Source organism: Rhodnius prolixus, unplaced genomic scaffold (genome assembly GCF_049639745.1).
Source record: "Rhodnius prolixus isolate KJV_2025 unplaced genomic scaffold, Rpr scaffold_13, whole genome shotgun sequence".
NCBI lineage: Eukaryota > Metazoa > Arthropoda > Insecta > Hemiptera > Reduviidae > Rhodnius > Rhodnius prolixus.
In genome coordinates, this window is record NW_027411583.1 from 12,577,199 (window position 1) to 12,595,240 (window position 18,042).

The 18,042-nt window shown below is 34.4% G+C and overlaps 1 protein-coding gene and 1 pseudogene across 4 annotated transcripts; both read left to right on the forward strand.

Annotated features, from left to right (window-relative positions):
- Window positions 1–916: 916 nt before the first annotated feature.
- On the forward strand, window positions 917–17,353 carry LOC141448195 (uncharacterized). 4 transcript variants are annotated; one of them, XM_074116364.1, is made up of 7 exons: window positions 917–1,075; window positions 6,065–6,222; window positions 7,293–7,649; window positions 13,034–13,188; window positions 14,191–14,430; window positions 15,574–15,739; window positions 16,982–17,353. In XM_074116364.1, the coding sequence occupies exons 3-7, from the start codon at window positions 7,621–7,623 to the stop codon at window positions 17,130–17,132; spliced, it is 741 nt and encodes a 246-aa protein (XP_073972465.1). In that variant the 5' UTR covers window positions 917–1,075; window positions 6,065–6,222; window positions 7,293–7,620; the 3' UTR covers window positions 17,133–17,353. The 4 variants fall into 4 exon arrangements, with proteins under 4 accessions (XP_073972465.1, XP_073972466.1, XP_073972467.1 ...); XM_074116365.1 differs by lacking the exon at window positions 917–1,075 and adding an exon at window positions 3,572–4,011; XM_074116366.1 differs by lacking the exons at window positions 917–1,075; window positions 6,065–6,222 and adding an exon at window positions 6,739–6,837.
- LOC141448284 (5S ribosomal RNA) lies at window positions 2,129–2,247 on the forward strand (annotated as a pseudogene).
- Window positions 17,354–18,042: the final 689 nt, after the last annotated feature.

Consider the following 18,042-nt stretch of genomic DNA (forward strand, 5'->3'; position numbering starts at 1 on the left):
ATTAAAACACTTTCAGCAGCATTTTTGCCGAGTAGAAAACAAAATTTCAGAGCTGCACGTTGTTCACTTAAACTTGCCATCATAAAAAACGAAAAAAGAACAAAACAGCGCTGGTAAAAACAATCACTGCAGATGAACAGAACAAGCCAGGCAGACAACACAGGCAGGACTGAACTGGCAAGGAATTGCGCTATACACGTCTAGCGGCAGAAATGCGTACTACATAAGCTCCATGCGCGGCAACGCAATTCCGGTTATTTTTGGGTACCCCCTCGTATTCGTTAGGACAATCGTTATCCCCATCGCATTCAAATTCTTTAGATACTGATCAGATGTAAAAGCTAAAAATATCAATTTTCAATAATGACTGTTAAAAAGATGATGGTTCTGATGATTTATATTAACTACGCTAAACAGTTAAGTTATAAATTCTGTTAAATGTTAATGACATTTCAAACTCTGTATATGGATAAGAGCAATATCTTTAATTGTAACCAAATTTTGTATAGTATTTTGCCTAACTTTTGTAATTTATATTAATAATGTTTGACGAAAAAAAAAAAATTGTTATAATAAACTCAAATGAAAACTACAAATCGAAAATCCACACTACGCAGTACATTCTCACAAGAGGAGTGAGATCAAGTATATATCGATTTTGACATAAGTTCAATGAAACAAATTTTCTAAATAGTTGAGTAAAAATTAATCGAAACTAATTATCGTAAATGAAATATTGAGCAACATAGGGGGTGCCGCCACGAATAGGAAAAGATACCAAAACTAATGTATTGTGAAATTACGAGTCCATAAATATTTGATCAACGTAATTGGTTTTTTCGTTTCAAGAAAATCAATAATATTGAACACTTAAAAGCTATCATGGCGCATGTTAGCCGAAGGGGTGAGGGAGTAATCGATTTTTTCACTATTGGTAACTGCGGCCCTACTGACACCGGACAGTCCATTCTGTAGCTTCTTTCCTTTATCTTCTACTATCATTTAGTCGTTTTAATTTTGTATTCATTAATTTACACCATAATAAATTCAAAATAAGTAATAAGGTTAAAAACAGGTATGAATTCAGTAACTCGTTAATTTTCAGCAGTTCACACCTGTTGCTTTGTGTATATTTTTTTTTTAATTAAAATTATGAACAAAAATTTACATCACTGATTTATTTATTGATATTACACTTTATGAGCACATTTTTCTTTTTTTGTTACTCCATAATTTCTTACTGTTTCTGGATTGAGTTAGCGTCTGGCACAAATATACTGAATTGCTTGAAAAACACCAGCAAATAGTTTTTCTATCTCTCCTACTAGAATTTACGCAATGAAATTGGCTTTTCCCTTTTATATGGTCTAGGACAGGGGTCGGCAACCCGCGGCTCGCGAGCCGCATGCGGCTCTTTTATCCAAATTTTGTGGCTCTTCAGCCTGTACAAAATAAATTGGGTATTTCAATTTTATTAAAATAAATGAAAATTTCATTTATTAAAGGTATTTTTTCAAAAAGAATTTTAAATGTGATAGGATTGAAATTGAATAGAATTATATTAAAATACAGTACGTAATATATAGGACTGCCGCCATTTTCATTCAAACACAGGTTTAGTTAATATTTATTTGTTTATTTACTTTGCAATATGTGAAAATAAATATATAAAACATCTAAATGTTATTGAATATCATAAAATAATAATTTGTGAATACAAATGATCTACAGAGTTGTTTACACTATCATCCTTGCGGCTCTTGGTAAGATTTATTAAAATTATTTAAGGAGAAATGGCTCTCTACTTGAAATAGGTTGCCGACCCCTGGTCTAGGATATAGTATTATCTTTCTTGAGTCTCAAATCAAAAGCTCTTCTACAAAAACGTAACAATTGCAGCGCAATCCAACAGATTTCCCGGCTCGCATTACGTACTACATTGAAAAAAACAAGGAGACCATTCATTGTTTGCGAGAAAATTGTTGCAACCATATTCGAAACATTCTCTAAAAACGGAAAAATCGATTTAGTAAAGTTTTACAGAGCTTAGAGTCGTTCTTTTTTTCTCTTCAAGGTCACCTTTATAAGAAGAGCTTTTACATAATAAATAAGAAATTCTTCGACAATCGCCAACGGCCATACAACGTTGAATACACCGGTTATCATCCGATCATCAAGGTTAAGCAATATCGGGCGTGGTTAGTACCTGGATGGGTGACCGCCTGGGAACACCGCGTACTTTTGTCGCCTTTTTACTCTCCTAAGGTCCCCCCCCCTTAAAAAATCACTGGTTCTTCATTCTCTCGGCATACCTATGGTACCCTATCCTGGCAAAGCTACAACATGACAACCCTAGCAGTCAATCAAAAGTGACAACAAAGTAATAATTGATGTATTTATTTGTGATTACAGTTTTCTATTTGAAAAATTTCCCCTAATCACATTACTTTTGACGATTTTTTTATTTTAAGCTACGTTAGAATTTACTCTTGACGGTTGATTCCAGAATGGATGAATTGTCTGTGGTTGCTGTATATTTGTAAAACAGGAAAGCACTTTTTAGAGTGATTTGGAGAATAGGCAACTTTTTTTTTTCCAGTAGGAACTCTATCTTTGTTGTATTTTGTATACACTGAAATGGAAATCTTTCATCGTTAAAGGGATTTGGATCTGCTCAAAATAGTCGGCTACGGCTGGAGCTACAAAATTCTTGTGCCTTCACCAAAAAATTATTGTTAGGAGTGAGTACCTTCTTCCTAACATGTTCTTCTAGTTTGGTTACCTGGTCAATGGGTTTGTTTCTGGCATTAACTTAAGAGTTGGCCATTATCCCTTTAACGGGCGTGAACCTGAAAGTATGTCTTTTAGACTATCAAGCTTCCAGAAATGAACGGCTTTTCAGCATTTCGTTGGCTCGGTTTGGTAGGCATTCTATCTCTGATCTAGGCTCTAGTCAGATCTGATTATAAATTGATTCTGTGTTTGTAGCCGTCGTCTGTCAGAATTTCCTGGTGGAGACTAGGCATTGCCGTTTAAGGAGATATATCTCTTCATTAGGGCACATATGTGACCTCATCTTATGTAATATCTGTGAAATAAAGGATGAAATACCTTTTCAACATATTCAACAGCGTTGAATTTAGAATACGGCTCACTGTAGAATAATGGGAACTTTAAAAAATCCACAGAAGCCATTATTGAATAAATCTCCCCCCAAAAAAACTGAAAAATTCAATTAATAAAGTGATTGTAGGATTTTGACGTTAAGTTTAATGTGTTTTTAATATTCTACCAGCAGTAAAAAATAAAACATAAACATGCATTAGTTTTAATGGCATAGTCAAAACAATAACCATTATTGATTCAATGTAATTCTTTTTTAATGGCGGGTCGTTTTCATGATAAAACTTCGATGACCAATAATAACCTGGTTTATAGTGGTTATTATTGTTACTATTATTAGATACTTTTACGTAGAACTTGTCATTAAATATTAAAACAAAAAGGAACGAATCTCCAAGAAATAGGAATGAAATCACATTTGATAAACACGCTATAATTTGAAACCTACTGTATTTTTCTATTTTTAATTGCTAATTTTAATTTTACCGGTCATATTGTTGTTACAGAAAATGGATGATTACTATAGCTTTATTAAGTTCAGAAGGTGTTGAATGAATGTAGTCAATTTCAGTCAGAAAAAACCTGGCCAAAGGATTAGTGCTACTGATAGTTTAAACGTTTGAAGTTCATTTGATTTTTGAACTATTTTTTTTTCGCGAATATGCCGTTTAAGGTTAAATACTTGCGTTTTATTATTAGTGAAATCAATTTCGCTCGATGTTATATAAACGAAAATCTACTGAATGTTAAATTATGTAACGGATTTGCAAATGAGAATCGTCTTTTTTACCCAGGCAACATTTTCGATTTATTGATCAATGATGGAAGAAATAAGAATGACTTGTACTTGGATTAGTAAAAATACGCAATTACTTGCGAGAAATACTTGTAAGAACAATTTTATTTATTACATATATTATCTATTTTTTACTTTTAATTTTGTTGGTTGATTTACTACGCAAGAAGAAAGTACTATATTAGGGCTGAGTTTCAATATTAAATTTTCAATATAATATCCATTTTAAGTTTTTCTTGTATGAAAAAGTGGTTTTTACTAGTCGGTTTTGTGTATGCTCAGATTTGGACTGCATAATCGAAAACAGTGAATCACAGAAAGTGTAAATTTGATATTTTCCCTTGGTGCCGGACTCAACTTCTAGATAAAATTTCAGCCAATCTGAATTGAAACTTTCTTAAATCGATTTTATTGTAGAGATATTTTCAAGAAAACGGCCATACGATTTTCTTTTAACTCCGTGCTCCTGGATACAAGCCGTTCTATAATCTTTATTCGGTAAATCTTTACAATAGCCCACGGAGGTGTGGCCTAATATCGAAGTGATTCTGATTCGCTGTTAACATATAACCCGCCAAATTCAAATGTAAATATAAAAATATTTCATTTTATATTTACATTTAAATCTGGCGGGTTATATGGTAACGCGAATCAGAATCACTTCGAATTATTAATTCAAGATTGAAAATTTTATTACCCCCCTTTTTGTGGGGGCTTTGCCCCCACGCCCCCTGATCTATTTTTTATTTTTTTGGGGTGCTTCGCCCCCCACACCCCCCTCACTACCAAACTAATCCACACACAACTCTAATTTGTAATTCAGACACATGAAAAACAAAAGAAAAGAAGCCTACCTTATTCAATGCAATCCCTATCCTTCTGTTAGTACAATTTATTTACTCCCTTAAATAATGCTCTCATTTGATCGTCCATGGAAGAATGACTCCTTTTCATACTTAACACACTTCGAACCTACATATCTATTACTAATGAAACCAACACTCATTCAAAATTTTGAAACTTTCATCTCTCCATCTTCACTCAGACTACATTCATGCTTTAAATAAAAGAAAAACTGTAGATTTTAAACGTTCATGATTTATGAACTTAAAAAAAAAACGCACCTAAAGTTACACACTGGACACCGGCGGGAACTGATAATACGTTGGAAAGGAAGCAGTTACTAAGTGTGAGTGTACTGCGCATGCTCACTAAAAATAAATAGGCAAGAAATTCAAAAAAAATTATATACAGCACATTAGCGGGAAGTTGAGAAATTTAAAAAGAATATATTGAACATTGGCGGGAAGTAGTTTAAAAAGTCAACGGTAAGTGTGCTGCACTGCGCATGCGCTTAAAATAAATAGGCCACACCTCCGTGGGCTATTGTAAAGATCAACCCTTTGGGTATTCTACTAATTAATCTAGTACAGTAGATTAAGGGCATTTCTAGAATGGAAATGGTCAGGCTTACCTTAAAGTTCCGTTTCGGTATGTTTTACGGCCGAAGTAAAACATATGATAAGAATCGAATGTACCAAATTCAAAGATTGAAGCAAGTTTTGCGCAGGTTATTTTAATTTGGTTACAAATTGCGAAGTGTACTTTACGTATTCTATTTAAAACATTTGCCTTAGGAAATTTATTTGGTCGTTATACTTAGGCAGGAGTAAATCCAAGCTCAGTTCTAAGATGCCGTTTTGGATAAAACATGGCACATTGTAGTTTCTGTACAGTATTCATGAACTAGAATTCGGTTGACAAAAGTTCGTACGGGATAATCCCCTAAAGGTTTCATTGGAACTTGGATCTAAGACCAACCAGTTAAGGTTTAAAAATTTTTCTCGAGAACAATGAATGTAATGTGACTTTGAACAAGGGATTTAGTAAGTAAACGTTTTCTAGCAGGGTTCAAATATTTTTTTGTTTTACGGCACCCCCAAAATGCGTATTTTCAGGGAAAAAAAACTCATAATGAAAAATTTGACATGATTGCTAAGCTTACTCTTACTAATGGGCGAGAAAAAGAAATTAAATAACATATATATACTTAAAAATGCACCTTTATACATAGTAATTGCCTATTTAGGTCATTTTCGTATTAACTAGTATTAACAAAGAAATATATAATCTATAATTTTACAGGGTCAAGTAGTTATCTCCTTTGCTGTGGTTATTGTTGATGTACTTGTCGCCGTGTTCAGTTGATTATTCCAGTAATACTTTATGTATGAGAGTTAGATTGAATGACGTCAAACACTTACAAGAAACCTAAAATTAGTACATCATTTAAGGGTAGCAAAGTAAGTATAATTTTTGATCTTGTTTACTAAAATATTATTTTGTTAATTGTAAGTTTGAAGAGGTATATAAATAGAATAATCTAAATAAATTTGCAAGAATACAACTTTAATAAATTGGCAAACTATTGTGATGTTTATGTTGGAAAATTTATCATAAATATTAAGTCTAATTGTATAGTTTATTTGTTTTTTTTTCGATTTTTAGAAATCGATTAGAGTTGTAAATATGGCGAATAAGTTAATAAATATGTTTATATTTAAATGAAAACTATAACCATAATGCGTTTTCAATAAAATTCTCTTCATCTCTTTATAAATTTAAAAATTTCAAATTCGAAACAAGAATCTCTTTTACTTTTTATTGATAAATAATAAAATATATAAGTCAAAAATTCAAGATTGAAGAAAAATCGGATTGGACGAAAGTGATAATTTAAAAAAACGATTCGATTCTGACTATTAGGTTACTGAAACATCGATGTTCATGTGTATATCTCACTTGGTCAGTATTGTGTTCATCTGTGGTACCGGGCTGCATTCATGGGTTTTTACCGGTTTTTTTAGGGCTCCGCAAAGCGCCAAAGAAAAAAAAAATTGAATTATTTAAATTCATAGGTTAATTGAATTTCTTTATAATAATTTAGCACTTACTTTGAACAATCAACGCAATTCATTCGAACACAATACAAAATGGGATTTAGGCAAAAACTTTGAAAATGTGAGCGATAGAATCTAGCGAAGAATCAATCGCGTACTTCACAGATTCCGTTCGAATTTTCAGTTTCATTTTCTCTGGTAGATTCAAGAATTGATTTTGCCCGAAATATCAAACTCACAAGAATATTTCTCGGCTGTTATAAGACTGTAATCGAACCATAAAGCTCTGGGCTTAATAGTATCTTCAGTATTCAAGAAAGTATGATTTGATAACGCGAAGGTTACAAAGTAGATTAACATCACTTTCATGACAGAATACATATCTTTGATTTGGCACGGATAAAATCCCTGTCCCGTTTTAGACTTTCAACCATCAACCTGTAAATTATAGGCTAAAGTATTACTCGTTGCAGGATGCGAGAGCAGAAGGTGATTGTGGATACCTGGACAATGGTGAGCACCTCTGTCACCTATATGGCCTTAGTGTTCACTGCGTGGGTATTCCTGCGGCTTGTTAACGCCTGCTTCTGGTTGCCTTCCTTCCTCAATCAACAGGAAGCCAAGAAACAGCAATGAACGCTGGAGTCGACTGTTCGTTCATCTTCTATTTCGTTTCTTAGATAAATAACTTATTCTTTTTTTCAACTTTGTGGACTTTCAAGTGTTTGGATAGTTTAATTTAATATTTTTTTTAAACAAGTGAAATTATTTTTAAAATGAAAATATTAATGCGAATGTATTATGGTTGCCATTATAGAAGATCTAGTCAGGTAAGCTGTAATTTATTTATTTAAATTCTTTTTCATGCATTTCCTTTAAGGGAACAGTTGAAACAAATTTTACTTCCTGTTACTCGAATATGTAAGTGATAAATACTGCGATCTTTTCGAATTTTCAAACTGATTTTCCTCAGGGTTTTCATGTTTTCAGGACCTTCTGAATTAAAAAAAAGTTTTTATTCCAAGTTTAAAGAGAATATCTCCAATACATGAAACAGCTGAAATCTTAGTACTTCATTTAGTTGACCTTTTTTGGAAGTGTAATTTTTCAAGTTTCACAACATGTTGGAGATGTTTTCAAAACCTCTCGGGTCGTATAAACAAGAATAAGGCCAATATTAAGTTAGCATGGGCACTTAGATTGCTCCAGGATGAAATCCAGGTTGGTAAAATTACCAAGGATGCTTTAGAGGAGAATATGCCATCTTTTGCCTTGATTAGCTAAACCTAACAGGATAGAATTTTGTGGTGATCATGAATAACTTAACAAGAATTGAATTGGTATCCACGGGGATTGCCGTTGTTTCAGAAGTAAGAAGAAACAGCCCAAACACCGCCCCAGAGGCCTAAAGTGTGTAACTAGCATTATTAACTAGAATCCTAATTCTAAAAAGTAGTTCCTCTTCTAACTCTTCATCTCTAATTTACGGAAATGTAGGGAAGACATGGGGAGGTACTTCCTCCAACGGCGAACGACGGTCGCACTAACAGTGCATTCCCCCTGCGCGAGCGAAGACCTCTCTACCCTCTATATCTTAAAAAGAAATCAAAGAATAGAAGAAAATAATTCGTAATTTAAAAAAACCATATTTAGGGAAATTCTTGTTTTTCACACCAGTTGTTTTCTCTTTATTTTACACTCACAGGAAGTGCGACTTTTTAGAGGGCTGAAATTTGGAGCAATACGAGAGGGGGGCGCTTAACCAAAAAAATAGTTGCACACTCTTGAATGACTTCTTATTTTTTCGTATTCTTACCATTTACATATAAGGTCTATCGGTTTTATTTTAACAATTGTTCTAGAAAAGTTTAAGCGAGGTTTATTGAGAGAAATTGAGCTCTCCTTAAAGCAGTAGTGGTTATCATTCTTATTAAGAATTGCGTAAAATATTTCGCTTGATAATTTTTTTTTGCGAATCACTAAGAATACCAAAATTTGATCTACTATGTAGTGAAGTATTGGCGAGTGATTCAGAGAGAAAAATAAACGAGTTACAATTACATGAATCTATTAGCTTTTTTAAGATATACGTATCTGTGGCTTAGTGCAAGAAGTGCCAATGTCAGATTTTGAGTAAAAAATGAGTAAAAAATCTGTTTTGATATAATTAACCATAAGAATTTTTCTTGCAAGGAGTGCCAAAGTCAATTTCAAAGTAATACCTGGGTTACTAAACTTACTAGTGCCAATGTCAAAATTTAGCATCAATATTCCCCCCCCTCCAGGTAAACCAAAGAGGACATATACTCGTAATCCTTTTTTTGGCATTGGCACTTCTTGCACCAAGCCACAGATATATACAATAATTACATGCCATTGGAAACAACTTTATACTTTAAATAAGCTAAATAAGAATTTTTAACGCGCAACATGTGTTTGATGGTTCACATTTATTTGAAGAATATTATAAAACGGCAACGCCTCTTCCATTTCCTGCTCCGAGTTTGCGAGTTTTTTTTTCGTTTCATCATTTAAATTAGAAATTCAAGAGAAATCATGCTTTTTCATTCTAATCGCAGAATTTTCGATTTCAACAGAAATCCTTGGAGGGTCATTTTTCAAGGGATTAATCGTTAAGTTCGTGGTTTCAAAGAATGTGGTATTTATTCGTCTTTCAATTTTTGTAGATAACTCTCCTTTCGCAATTTTTGTGTAGTACATAAAAAATACTAGGTACTTGTACGAGGGTCGTTTGAAAAGTCCGTGCAAAAATAAAAACTACTTAATTTTTTGGGGTAAACCTTTTTTATTTTTCAACATAGTCTCCTTTTAGGCTTATACACTTCGTCCAACGCTGCTGTAGTTTGTTGATCCCTTCCGAATAATAGGATTTGTCCAAGTCTGAAAAATAGCCATTCGTTTCTGCAATCACCTCCTCGTTTGAATAAAATCTTTTTCCCGCCAGCCATTTCTTCATATTGGGGAACAAATAGTAGTCCGAGGGAGCCAAGTCTGGAGAATAGGGGGGGATGTGAAACGAGTTGGAACCCTATTTCCATTAATTTTGCGACCACAACTGCTGAGGTGTGAGCTGGTGCGTTGTCCGTGATGGAAAAGGACTTTTTTGTGGGCCAATCGTGGGCGATTTTCTCGCAGCTCGGTTTTCAAACGGTCCAATAACGATGAATAATATGCACCTGTAATAGTTTTACCCCTTTTCCAGATAGTCGATGAGGATTATTCCTTGCGAATCCCAAAAGACAGTCGCCATAATCTTTCCGGCCGAAGGAACGGTCTTCGCCTTTTTTTTGGCGCAGATTCCCCCCTTGGTAACCCATTGTTTAGATTGTTCTTTGGTCTCAGGAGTGTAGTGATGTATCCATGTTTCATCCACAGTGACGAAACGACGCTTAAAGTCCTGCGGATTCTTCTGGAACAGCTGCAAACCGTCCTTGCAACACTTCACACGATTCGCGTTTTTGGTCAAGCGTGAGCAATCGCGGCACCCATCTTGCGGATAGCTTTGTCATGTCCAAATGTTGATGCAAAATATTATGTACCCGTTCATTCGAGATGCCCACAGCACTAGCAATCTCACGCACCGTCACTCTTCTGTCATCCATCACCATATCATGGATTTTATCAATGATTTCTGGAGTAGTAACCTCAACAGGGCGTCCAGAACGTTCAGCGTCACTTGTGCCCATATGGCCACTCCGAAAATTTTGAAACCACTTATAAACTGTTCTAATCGAACGTGCAGAGTCACCATAATGTTTATCAAGCTTCTCTTTAGTCTCCTCAGGCGTTTTGCCTTTCATAAAGTAGTGTTTAATCAACACACGAAATTCTTTTTCGTCCATTTTTTGAAAATCTCTCGACTTCCTCGATTCAAACGAATGCCAAACACAAAGAAATAGACCGATCTGGCTGAAACTTGGTGTGTGTTCTTCCAAGAGATGCTACTAACTAAACATAACCTCGATACGCGCCAGTGGTGCTATCTCTCTGACTTTGCACGGACTTTTCAAACGACCCTCGTAGTTTCCTTTCCCATGTTTTTCATTTAATTTGAAGCGAATGTACTTGATGTAATATTATGCAATGTTGTTAGGAAGGAAGCTATATTTGTTCAAATGATACCCTCTGATCGTAAACATTAATGGTAGATGGATAACCTATACATTACTCGAAAATATTTTTAGGTTTCACTTTTATCGTCTTTGAATTTTAATAATAATTGTAACTATTTATTTTTTTATTATAGAAAATTTGTTTTGCCGAATACACTTTGTGAATCACTGCTTTAAAAATGCCGCTAAGGTGTATTATAAAGATTCAAACAAGTGTATTTTTTATGATACTGTCAGCTGAGTTTCCAGTCAGTCTGTCGTAATTGCGTCTGTTCAGTACCTTTCTTTTTTTTAGATAGTCGCCACAATGATTCATTTGAACTTGGATATAGATTATCACAGGCTTATAGGCAAATATCTTTAACCAACTACATTGTAGTCCTATTATATGTTTCTAGAAAATTTTGTAGCGTTAATTGCGGTAAGGAAAATCGTGTTAGTGTTCATACCATAAATAATTTTTTTTTCTTTTGACATTTTTTTGGAAGGTAACAACTATTTGTTGATACTACGTTTCAAGATTATGATTAAAGATTAGGTTTGCGATTGTTAAGAGTTGGTGTGGGGTATTCTTTTTAAGGCCAATGGCTTGAAAAGTCGATATAACGATTTAGTTAAGTGCTGGTCGGCCCGTGGTGGCCCCTAACACATCTGGCCTCCACTATAACCACTCGTCTTCAGCCCTGAGTGCAGTCCTCCTTCTTTTCTACTTGGTGCCTTTATGTTGCCATTCCCTTGGTTTCCCTGCTAGTTTTTGCTTTACTAAAGGGAGCGAGAGAAAAAAAGAAAGCATGATTCTAAGTTATAGACTATTAATATACCGCATAGTCCGTAAGGTTTTGAACTTCGCGGATAGAAAGTTCAATTTAGAGCTTACAAAGTTGCTACATACGTATGTACCTATGTAAAGCTTTCAAATCTTTTTTCATTCAGTAGCAGTTCAAAAAATTAAAATTATTAAATTTAATTAAACAACTCAAGTGTCGTGTTTATTTTTAAATGAAATTAGATTCTGTCCATCCTAGACCAAATAGACGGGCTGGTATACAGGAATGTTGGTATGTTTTATATTTTTTAATTTTGCCCCCCCAAAAAAAATATTCTATTTTAAAAATTTTATGGTATTTAAATATTTGACTAAACACATGTGCATGTCTAGAAAATCAGTTTTGGCTTTTTTTACAAGACTTCCTTTTTGCTCTACTAGTCCGAGAAGGTATTATAATAGTTTTTTTTTTTTTTTTTATGTATGTACAGAAAAATATATGTTTAGTCACAGACAGTTTCAGCTGGCCAAACCAATCATGATAGTCCGGAGTCTCCAAGGTTATTTTGAAGGCTAAGATTCCCTTGTGCAGTCCAGTACTGTACATTTTGAAGCCGAAGTGAAAGCTGTCAGTCCCTGCATAGACTCGCATAATAAAGGCCTTGCTTCGGCTACCATATTGGCTAACTGTTAGCACTAAAAGAAAAATCAGTAGTATGATAACAAAGGAATCGGGGAGATTGTCTATCAGTGGAGACTCATCCCTGGTAACGGGGAGAATTGAAAAAAAAACTGGCAAAGGGCAGGATGCAACTTATTCTCATCCCATGCCAGTTACATACGTCAGGCTACAGAGGAGCCTAAGTAAAAAAAAAAGCGAGGCATCAATATCAAACGAAATACTGGAAAAAACAAGTGGAAAGTTGGGAAGTTTTGGGCAGATCTGCTGATGACCACTCAATCTCGAGCGGCTATACATGGCAAATTTTAGACTCCTTGCGGGCCACGGTTTACCTACAGAAGAACCAGTCATGTAGGATTGGGTTGACGGGATGTCCACTGTGCCTCATTAACGCAGAACATCTCCGCAACGCTACTCTAAAAGTGTCTGTATTACAAGGAACCTATCCCTAACCACCGCTTAGTAAAAATTCCAAATTGAAGAAAACCTTAAGAAAATATAGTATAATAAAAGAAAGTCCTGTACGTTCACAATAAGTTTTTTCTATCTTTTTTTGTTTTATAATTATTAATTTCCAGGTAAAGTGGTCTCTAATTTTGTATGATTTAAGTTTACCTTTACTGGATTTTACAGGGGTGTTGAAGAAAGCGGAAGGTGTCCAAAAGCCACGGCCAGAGTGAAACAAGATGGCGGCGTCATGTTCGCAGGAGTGGCTGTAGCCACCAGTTGCCAGATAGTCTTGCCAGTATTTGGAGCGCTGTTTCTTATCGTTGGCACAGTACTTACTAGTCAGTACTTACAATACTTGTCATTTATTTATTTATTTTTTTTTCACTTACTACAAGTTGGAAAAGAGAAAGAGTTGAGAGCGTGCATTTTTTTTTTCTAGTTTTTACTGAAAATATTCGTTTTCAAAGCCCGTGAGCCCAAAAAAAGTGGTTTTTACAAATTTTTCTGTTGGTTTTGTGCGTGTGGTATGTGATCAGCATGACCCCCCCCCGAAAAACAAACAATCGCAATAAGCTAAAATTTGATTCTTTTTTTAGGTTCTACAATCGAACCCGACAATTTACTATATCGTCCAAGCAATCAGCTGTTTCATTACAGTACTTTTTAAAAAAGATTTTCGCCAAAAAAAAACGGCATCTACCTACGAGTTTTTAAAATTTGTGTCCTTTTTTTATTGCAATTTATTTGCTTCTAAAATTTTTTCAAAAATTCGATTAAGAGGACTTTTGGCATAGAGGGGTATTAAAGTACGATTTGCGGTTCAGCTGCTATACGAAAAACCTTTCTAGCGGCTTACGGTCTTGTTCGTCAACATCGAAGCCATTTATTACCTCTGCAAATAGAGAGTAATCAAATTGATCATTGTAAGACTTAAGACAGCCTAACCAGCTGATTCACAGTCTCTTTTTTTTGAGACGCTTGTATGCCAAGAAACCCCTTTATAAAAAGTGCCAACAGTGCTGCACTTGAACCCATTATTATAAATAAAATAAAATGAAAATAATGCCATTGATAAAAAGAAGGTAACCTTCACTGTTTGATTAATTGTTAACCTTCTATTGTTATTTGTAAGGTTTCATTCTTAGCATTGTTATTCTTTCTAATGACACTAACTTTGAACTTCACTAATGATATTTTCTATTAAACACTCAAGTACTAATACTTGATCTATAAATAGTTAGATTTTGGTGCATTAATCATTTATTAACAAAACTGTACAAGAATAATTTTGGCCAAACTCTTCTAGACTCACAGATAAAAACTTGTTTTAATTTACACAGTTGCATCGTATCGAGGACCAGAGGCTGATGAAGATCCAGAACAGTATGCTGACCGAGTGAATCTGACCAGCAATTTAAGAATACTGGGACCTTGTTGTCTGGCCATTGGAATCTGTATGTTATTCTCCGGTATCGGGCTGTGCATGTTGTCCAGAAGAAATAGACAGAACAAGATGACATTTCATTGTCCTGTCCATGGAGATTTTTATCCCCTTTCAGCCAGCAGTAGCAATTTATTACGTAAGTTTTTGATCCAGTATTTCTCATATTATGACGGATTTTCATGTTGGATGAAAAAAAAATTATTGGAAAGAATAATTACTTATTATTTGCATTTCTGAACTACGGAACAATAAGCATAAGGTGCTGTTTGTCTACAAATCGATAGGCAAATAATACCGCCTTCTTAGGGAAGGGATTAGCTATGCGGTTAGCGTACTGGACTCCTACGCGGAGATCAAGGGTTCGAATCCAGCTGCTGATCCTTAGATTTTCTCTTCCTAGGAGCTTCTTACAGACAACACTGTCCGGTGATGGATAGTGTTGCCTGTAACGAGAGAACACTGTCCGGAGGCCGGCAGTGCACTGAAAAAAACTCCGGGCGCCAATAACCTTAGATGTTGACGCGCCTTAAATCATTTAAAAAAAAATTATATACTGCCTTCTTTGAATTACATAAAGTTTAAAATTTATAACAAATAATTATCGAGAGATTTCTGTCGAAAGAGATGTTCTACGAGTATGATTGCTACAGAATTAAGTTTTTCGGCATAAAATAATGAAAGGCGGAAAATTATAAAACTTAAATGATTATCAGTCCACCGGAAGTAGGACCAAATCGAGTTTTCTTTAATTTTTAAGGTGATCGGTAAAGCAAGAGACTTCATTTGAAGTTGGGCTAACTTGTTTAGGAGATTTCTTTGATGATTCGCTTTCTTCAACAATATCTTTTTTACCAATAGTTCTGTTGGTGAAAATGTACGTAAATCGCGATAAGAGGAAGTCGAGGAAGAGGAAGTGGTTCACGTCATATTCAATTTTAGACATTTTTCTCTAAAAATGGTTCCCTCTATACGAGGACGAATTTTAAAAAACGCCTTCAACATTTACGTTGTTGGCGGATGCTGACTGTTCATTTATTTTTTTCTTCAATTTGGATGCAAAGTCTATGTAATATAAAATAGGCGATTAATGTAAATTTGAAATTTTTAGTTGCAAAACCGAAATTTTAATATACGTAATTCTTATTATCTTAATCATAATTCCGTTAAACCTTAAAATATAAGAAAAAAAAAAGATGTTCAATAATGGCCGTGAAAGCCTCTGGAAAAACGTCCGCTGATGAACATCAACCAGTAAATTATTAAATTTTCCATTTTTTAGAAACTGGAAAAAGAAGTTCGTTGGCCATGTGCGGCCACCTGGATAGCGTGGAAGAAATGGAAGGCTTGCCAACACCTCAGTGTCCTCATAGTAACCGAAGCTCTCTCAGCACGGGTGCTCAGGCATCATCTCCTCTTCCGCCAATAATCACCTCGCATACATCTAGGTATTTCCTCTATTTAGATTCTAAAATCATTTTCTTACTATAATTATTGTCTGAAGTCACAAATTTTGTGTTTCTATCCGTTATCTTTTTAGTGATCATTTCAGTATATTCTTACTTCTATTTTTGAAGTAAAGGAAATCAGAAGTCATCTTTTCTTGCTTCTCAGTGAATTTTTCCTTCTTTGGATGAAGAAGAGCCACTGTTCAGAATCACTGATCTGTCCAATTCAGTCTTCTCACAGTTTAACGTCGTTACTCTACTCGTCATTCAGTTTAGCCAATTCTTTTAGAAATAGCTTATCCCAGTTAGTTACTGTAATTCACGCTCGTTCCTAAGTTAGTGTTTGTCATTGCACTCTTACTAATTTCATCTATTATTCTATTTACCTCTCAGCCTTCCTAATCAAATCTAATCATCCGCTTGAGCCTATAAATTAATGGCTACTTAAAATCTTCTTTTTCGGAGCTATACTCATCAATAAATAATAATAAGGGGGTTAAATGAGTTAACTAAAATCGATTTTGAAGCAATTTTCTTGATCGGAAGTACCTCATTATTTAGTGGATTAGATTAGATTAGACTATGGCGGCCTCAAGGCCTACGCCACTGCGACTCCTTTGGATCTATTGTGGCTCCCCTAACTTTAAAGCTCACCCTCCAGACCTGTCCTTTTAATCAGACTATTAATGCTGGAGAGTGACTCTTGGGTAAAGCTCACAGGCCTTTTTCCTCCCCGAGAAGTTACTATTTAGTGGATTGTTCACTTCCTAGGAAATGGCTCCTAGGATTTTCTGTTAACGTAGGCTGAGGGTTTTTTTTTATCGTTTTTCCCCTCATTATTTACTTTTACATTTTGTTTATTTTTATTTTGTAACAATTGTAATTTGCTGGAGGTTATAGTATTCATACTGGAACTCCTTATGTACATATGTATATACCTAATTGTTAAATAAAGTTTATTCAATTCAATTCAATTCAATTCTGTTAACGTCGACATATTACGTACTTACAGATTTATTATTTTACATGAAAAATTCTTTTTGGAGCAATTCTCAAGGTGACCATTCCCTTAAGGTTAATTGTATTGCACTTTCCTTCTGGAAACCCTCGACATTCTCAAGTAGACCCTGAGAAAGTAACCCTTAGTAGCTTACTTGTTCATTTCAAAAACATTTATAGGTTTCTTCTTTTTTTTTTGTGCCGATAACCTTCATCTGTGTTAATAATCTGTATTTGTTTCAGTGGTTTTCTTACACCAAATACTTTGACAGTCGGGGACAACACTGGTTCCACGCATTCTTTAGCTGTCAGCTATGATGTGGCCAGCTTTCCTCATTCGCGTAGTTCATCCGTTGTATCGGATAAAGATGCACCAGCAGATAATCCTCACTGACACAAAGTATAACCGCTTATTAAATGAACTTGTCGCATTTAAGAGCATTAATGTAAATAAAGAAAAAGAAAAAGTGTAACTTTTAAAATATCTTATTTATATAGTTTAAAATGTAATATATAAAACTAAAACTTTATATTTAATATCATGTACATAGCAAACTGATGTTTAGTCAATATTTCTGTATTTTTAAGTAATATATGTTGAATGTATCGACTTTATTATAGGGCCATAACCTTATGATCATCAGCTTCTCCTAATGTAATGAGAGACCGCTTACACTTTCAGAAATATTTTGTGAACTGGACTGTTCTCTGATTCTACCACGAAAAGTCTTCAGAAATTCAATATTTTGTTCCGAAGTTCTCCCTATTTTCTGTTTAATAATTTAATTGAAGAAGATATTTAATAAAAGAAGCTCTTTCAACCATTTCAACTATTAGAAATGAGGTTAAGGTGAGAAATATACACTGGGCCAAAAAAGTCTGTGAACACTAACCTAAATTTTATTACTTTTATTATTATCTTATTAGAAACTTCTTTTATTTTCAAATGAAATATACTATTCGATAGAGAGAAACCAGAGTTTTTCATTTTATATTCAATCTTTTCTTTTTGTTCAGCAGGAATATCACAATTAAATGTTTAACAAAACAACACCCCAAACGAATGCAAAAAAAAGTCTGTGAACACTTTGCAGAAATAAATCATTGTTACACATTGTACGTGAATTATAAATTTTAAAAACTTGTAGGACCTCCTATGTTCCTAATCACTTCCAACAAACGAGCTTTCATCGATCCTAATAATTTTGTGGTCGTCAATGTTGGAATTTTATCCCACTCTTCGAAAATAGCGTTTTTTAGTTGTTCACGGTTTCTTATTCCTCGTTTATTTATTTCGCGGCTGA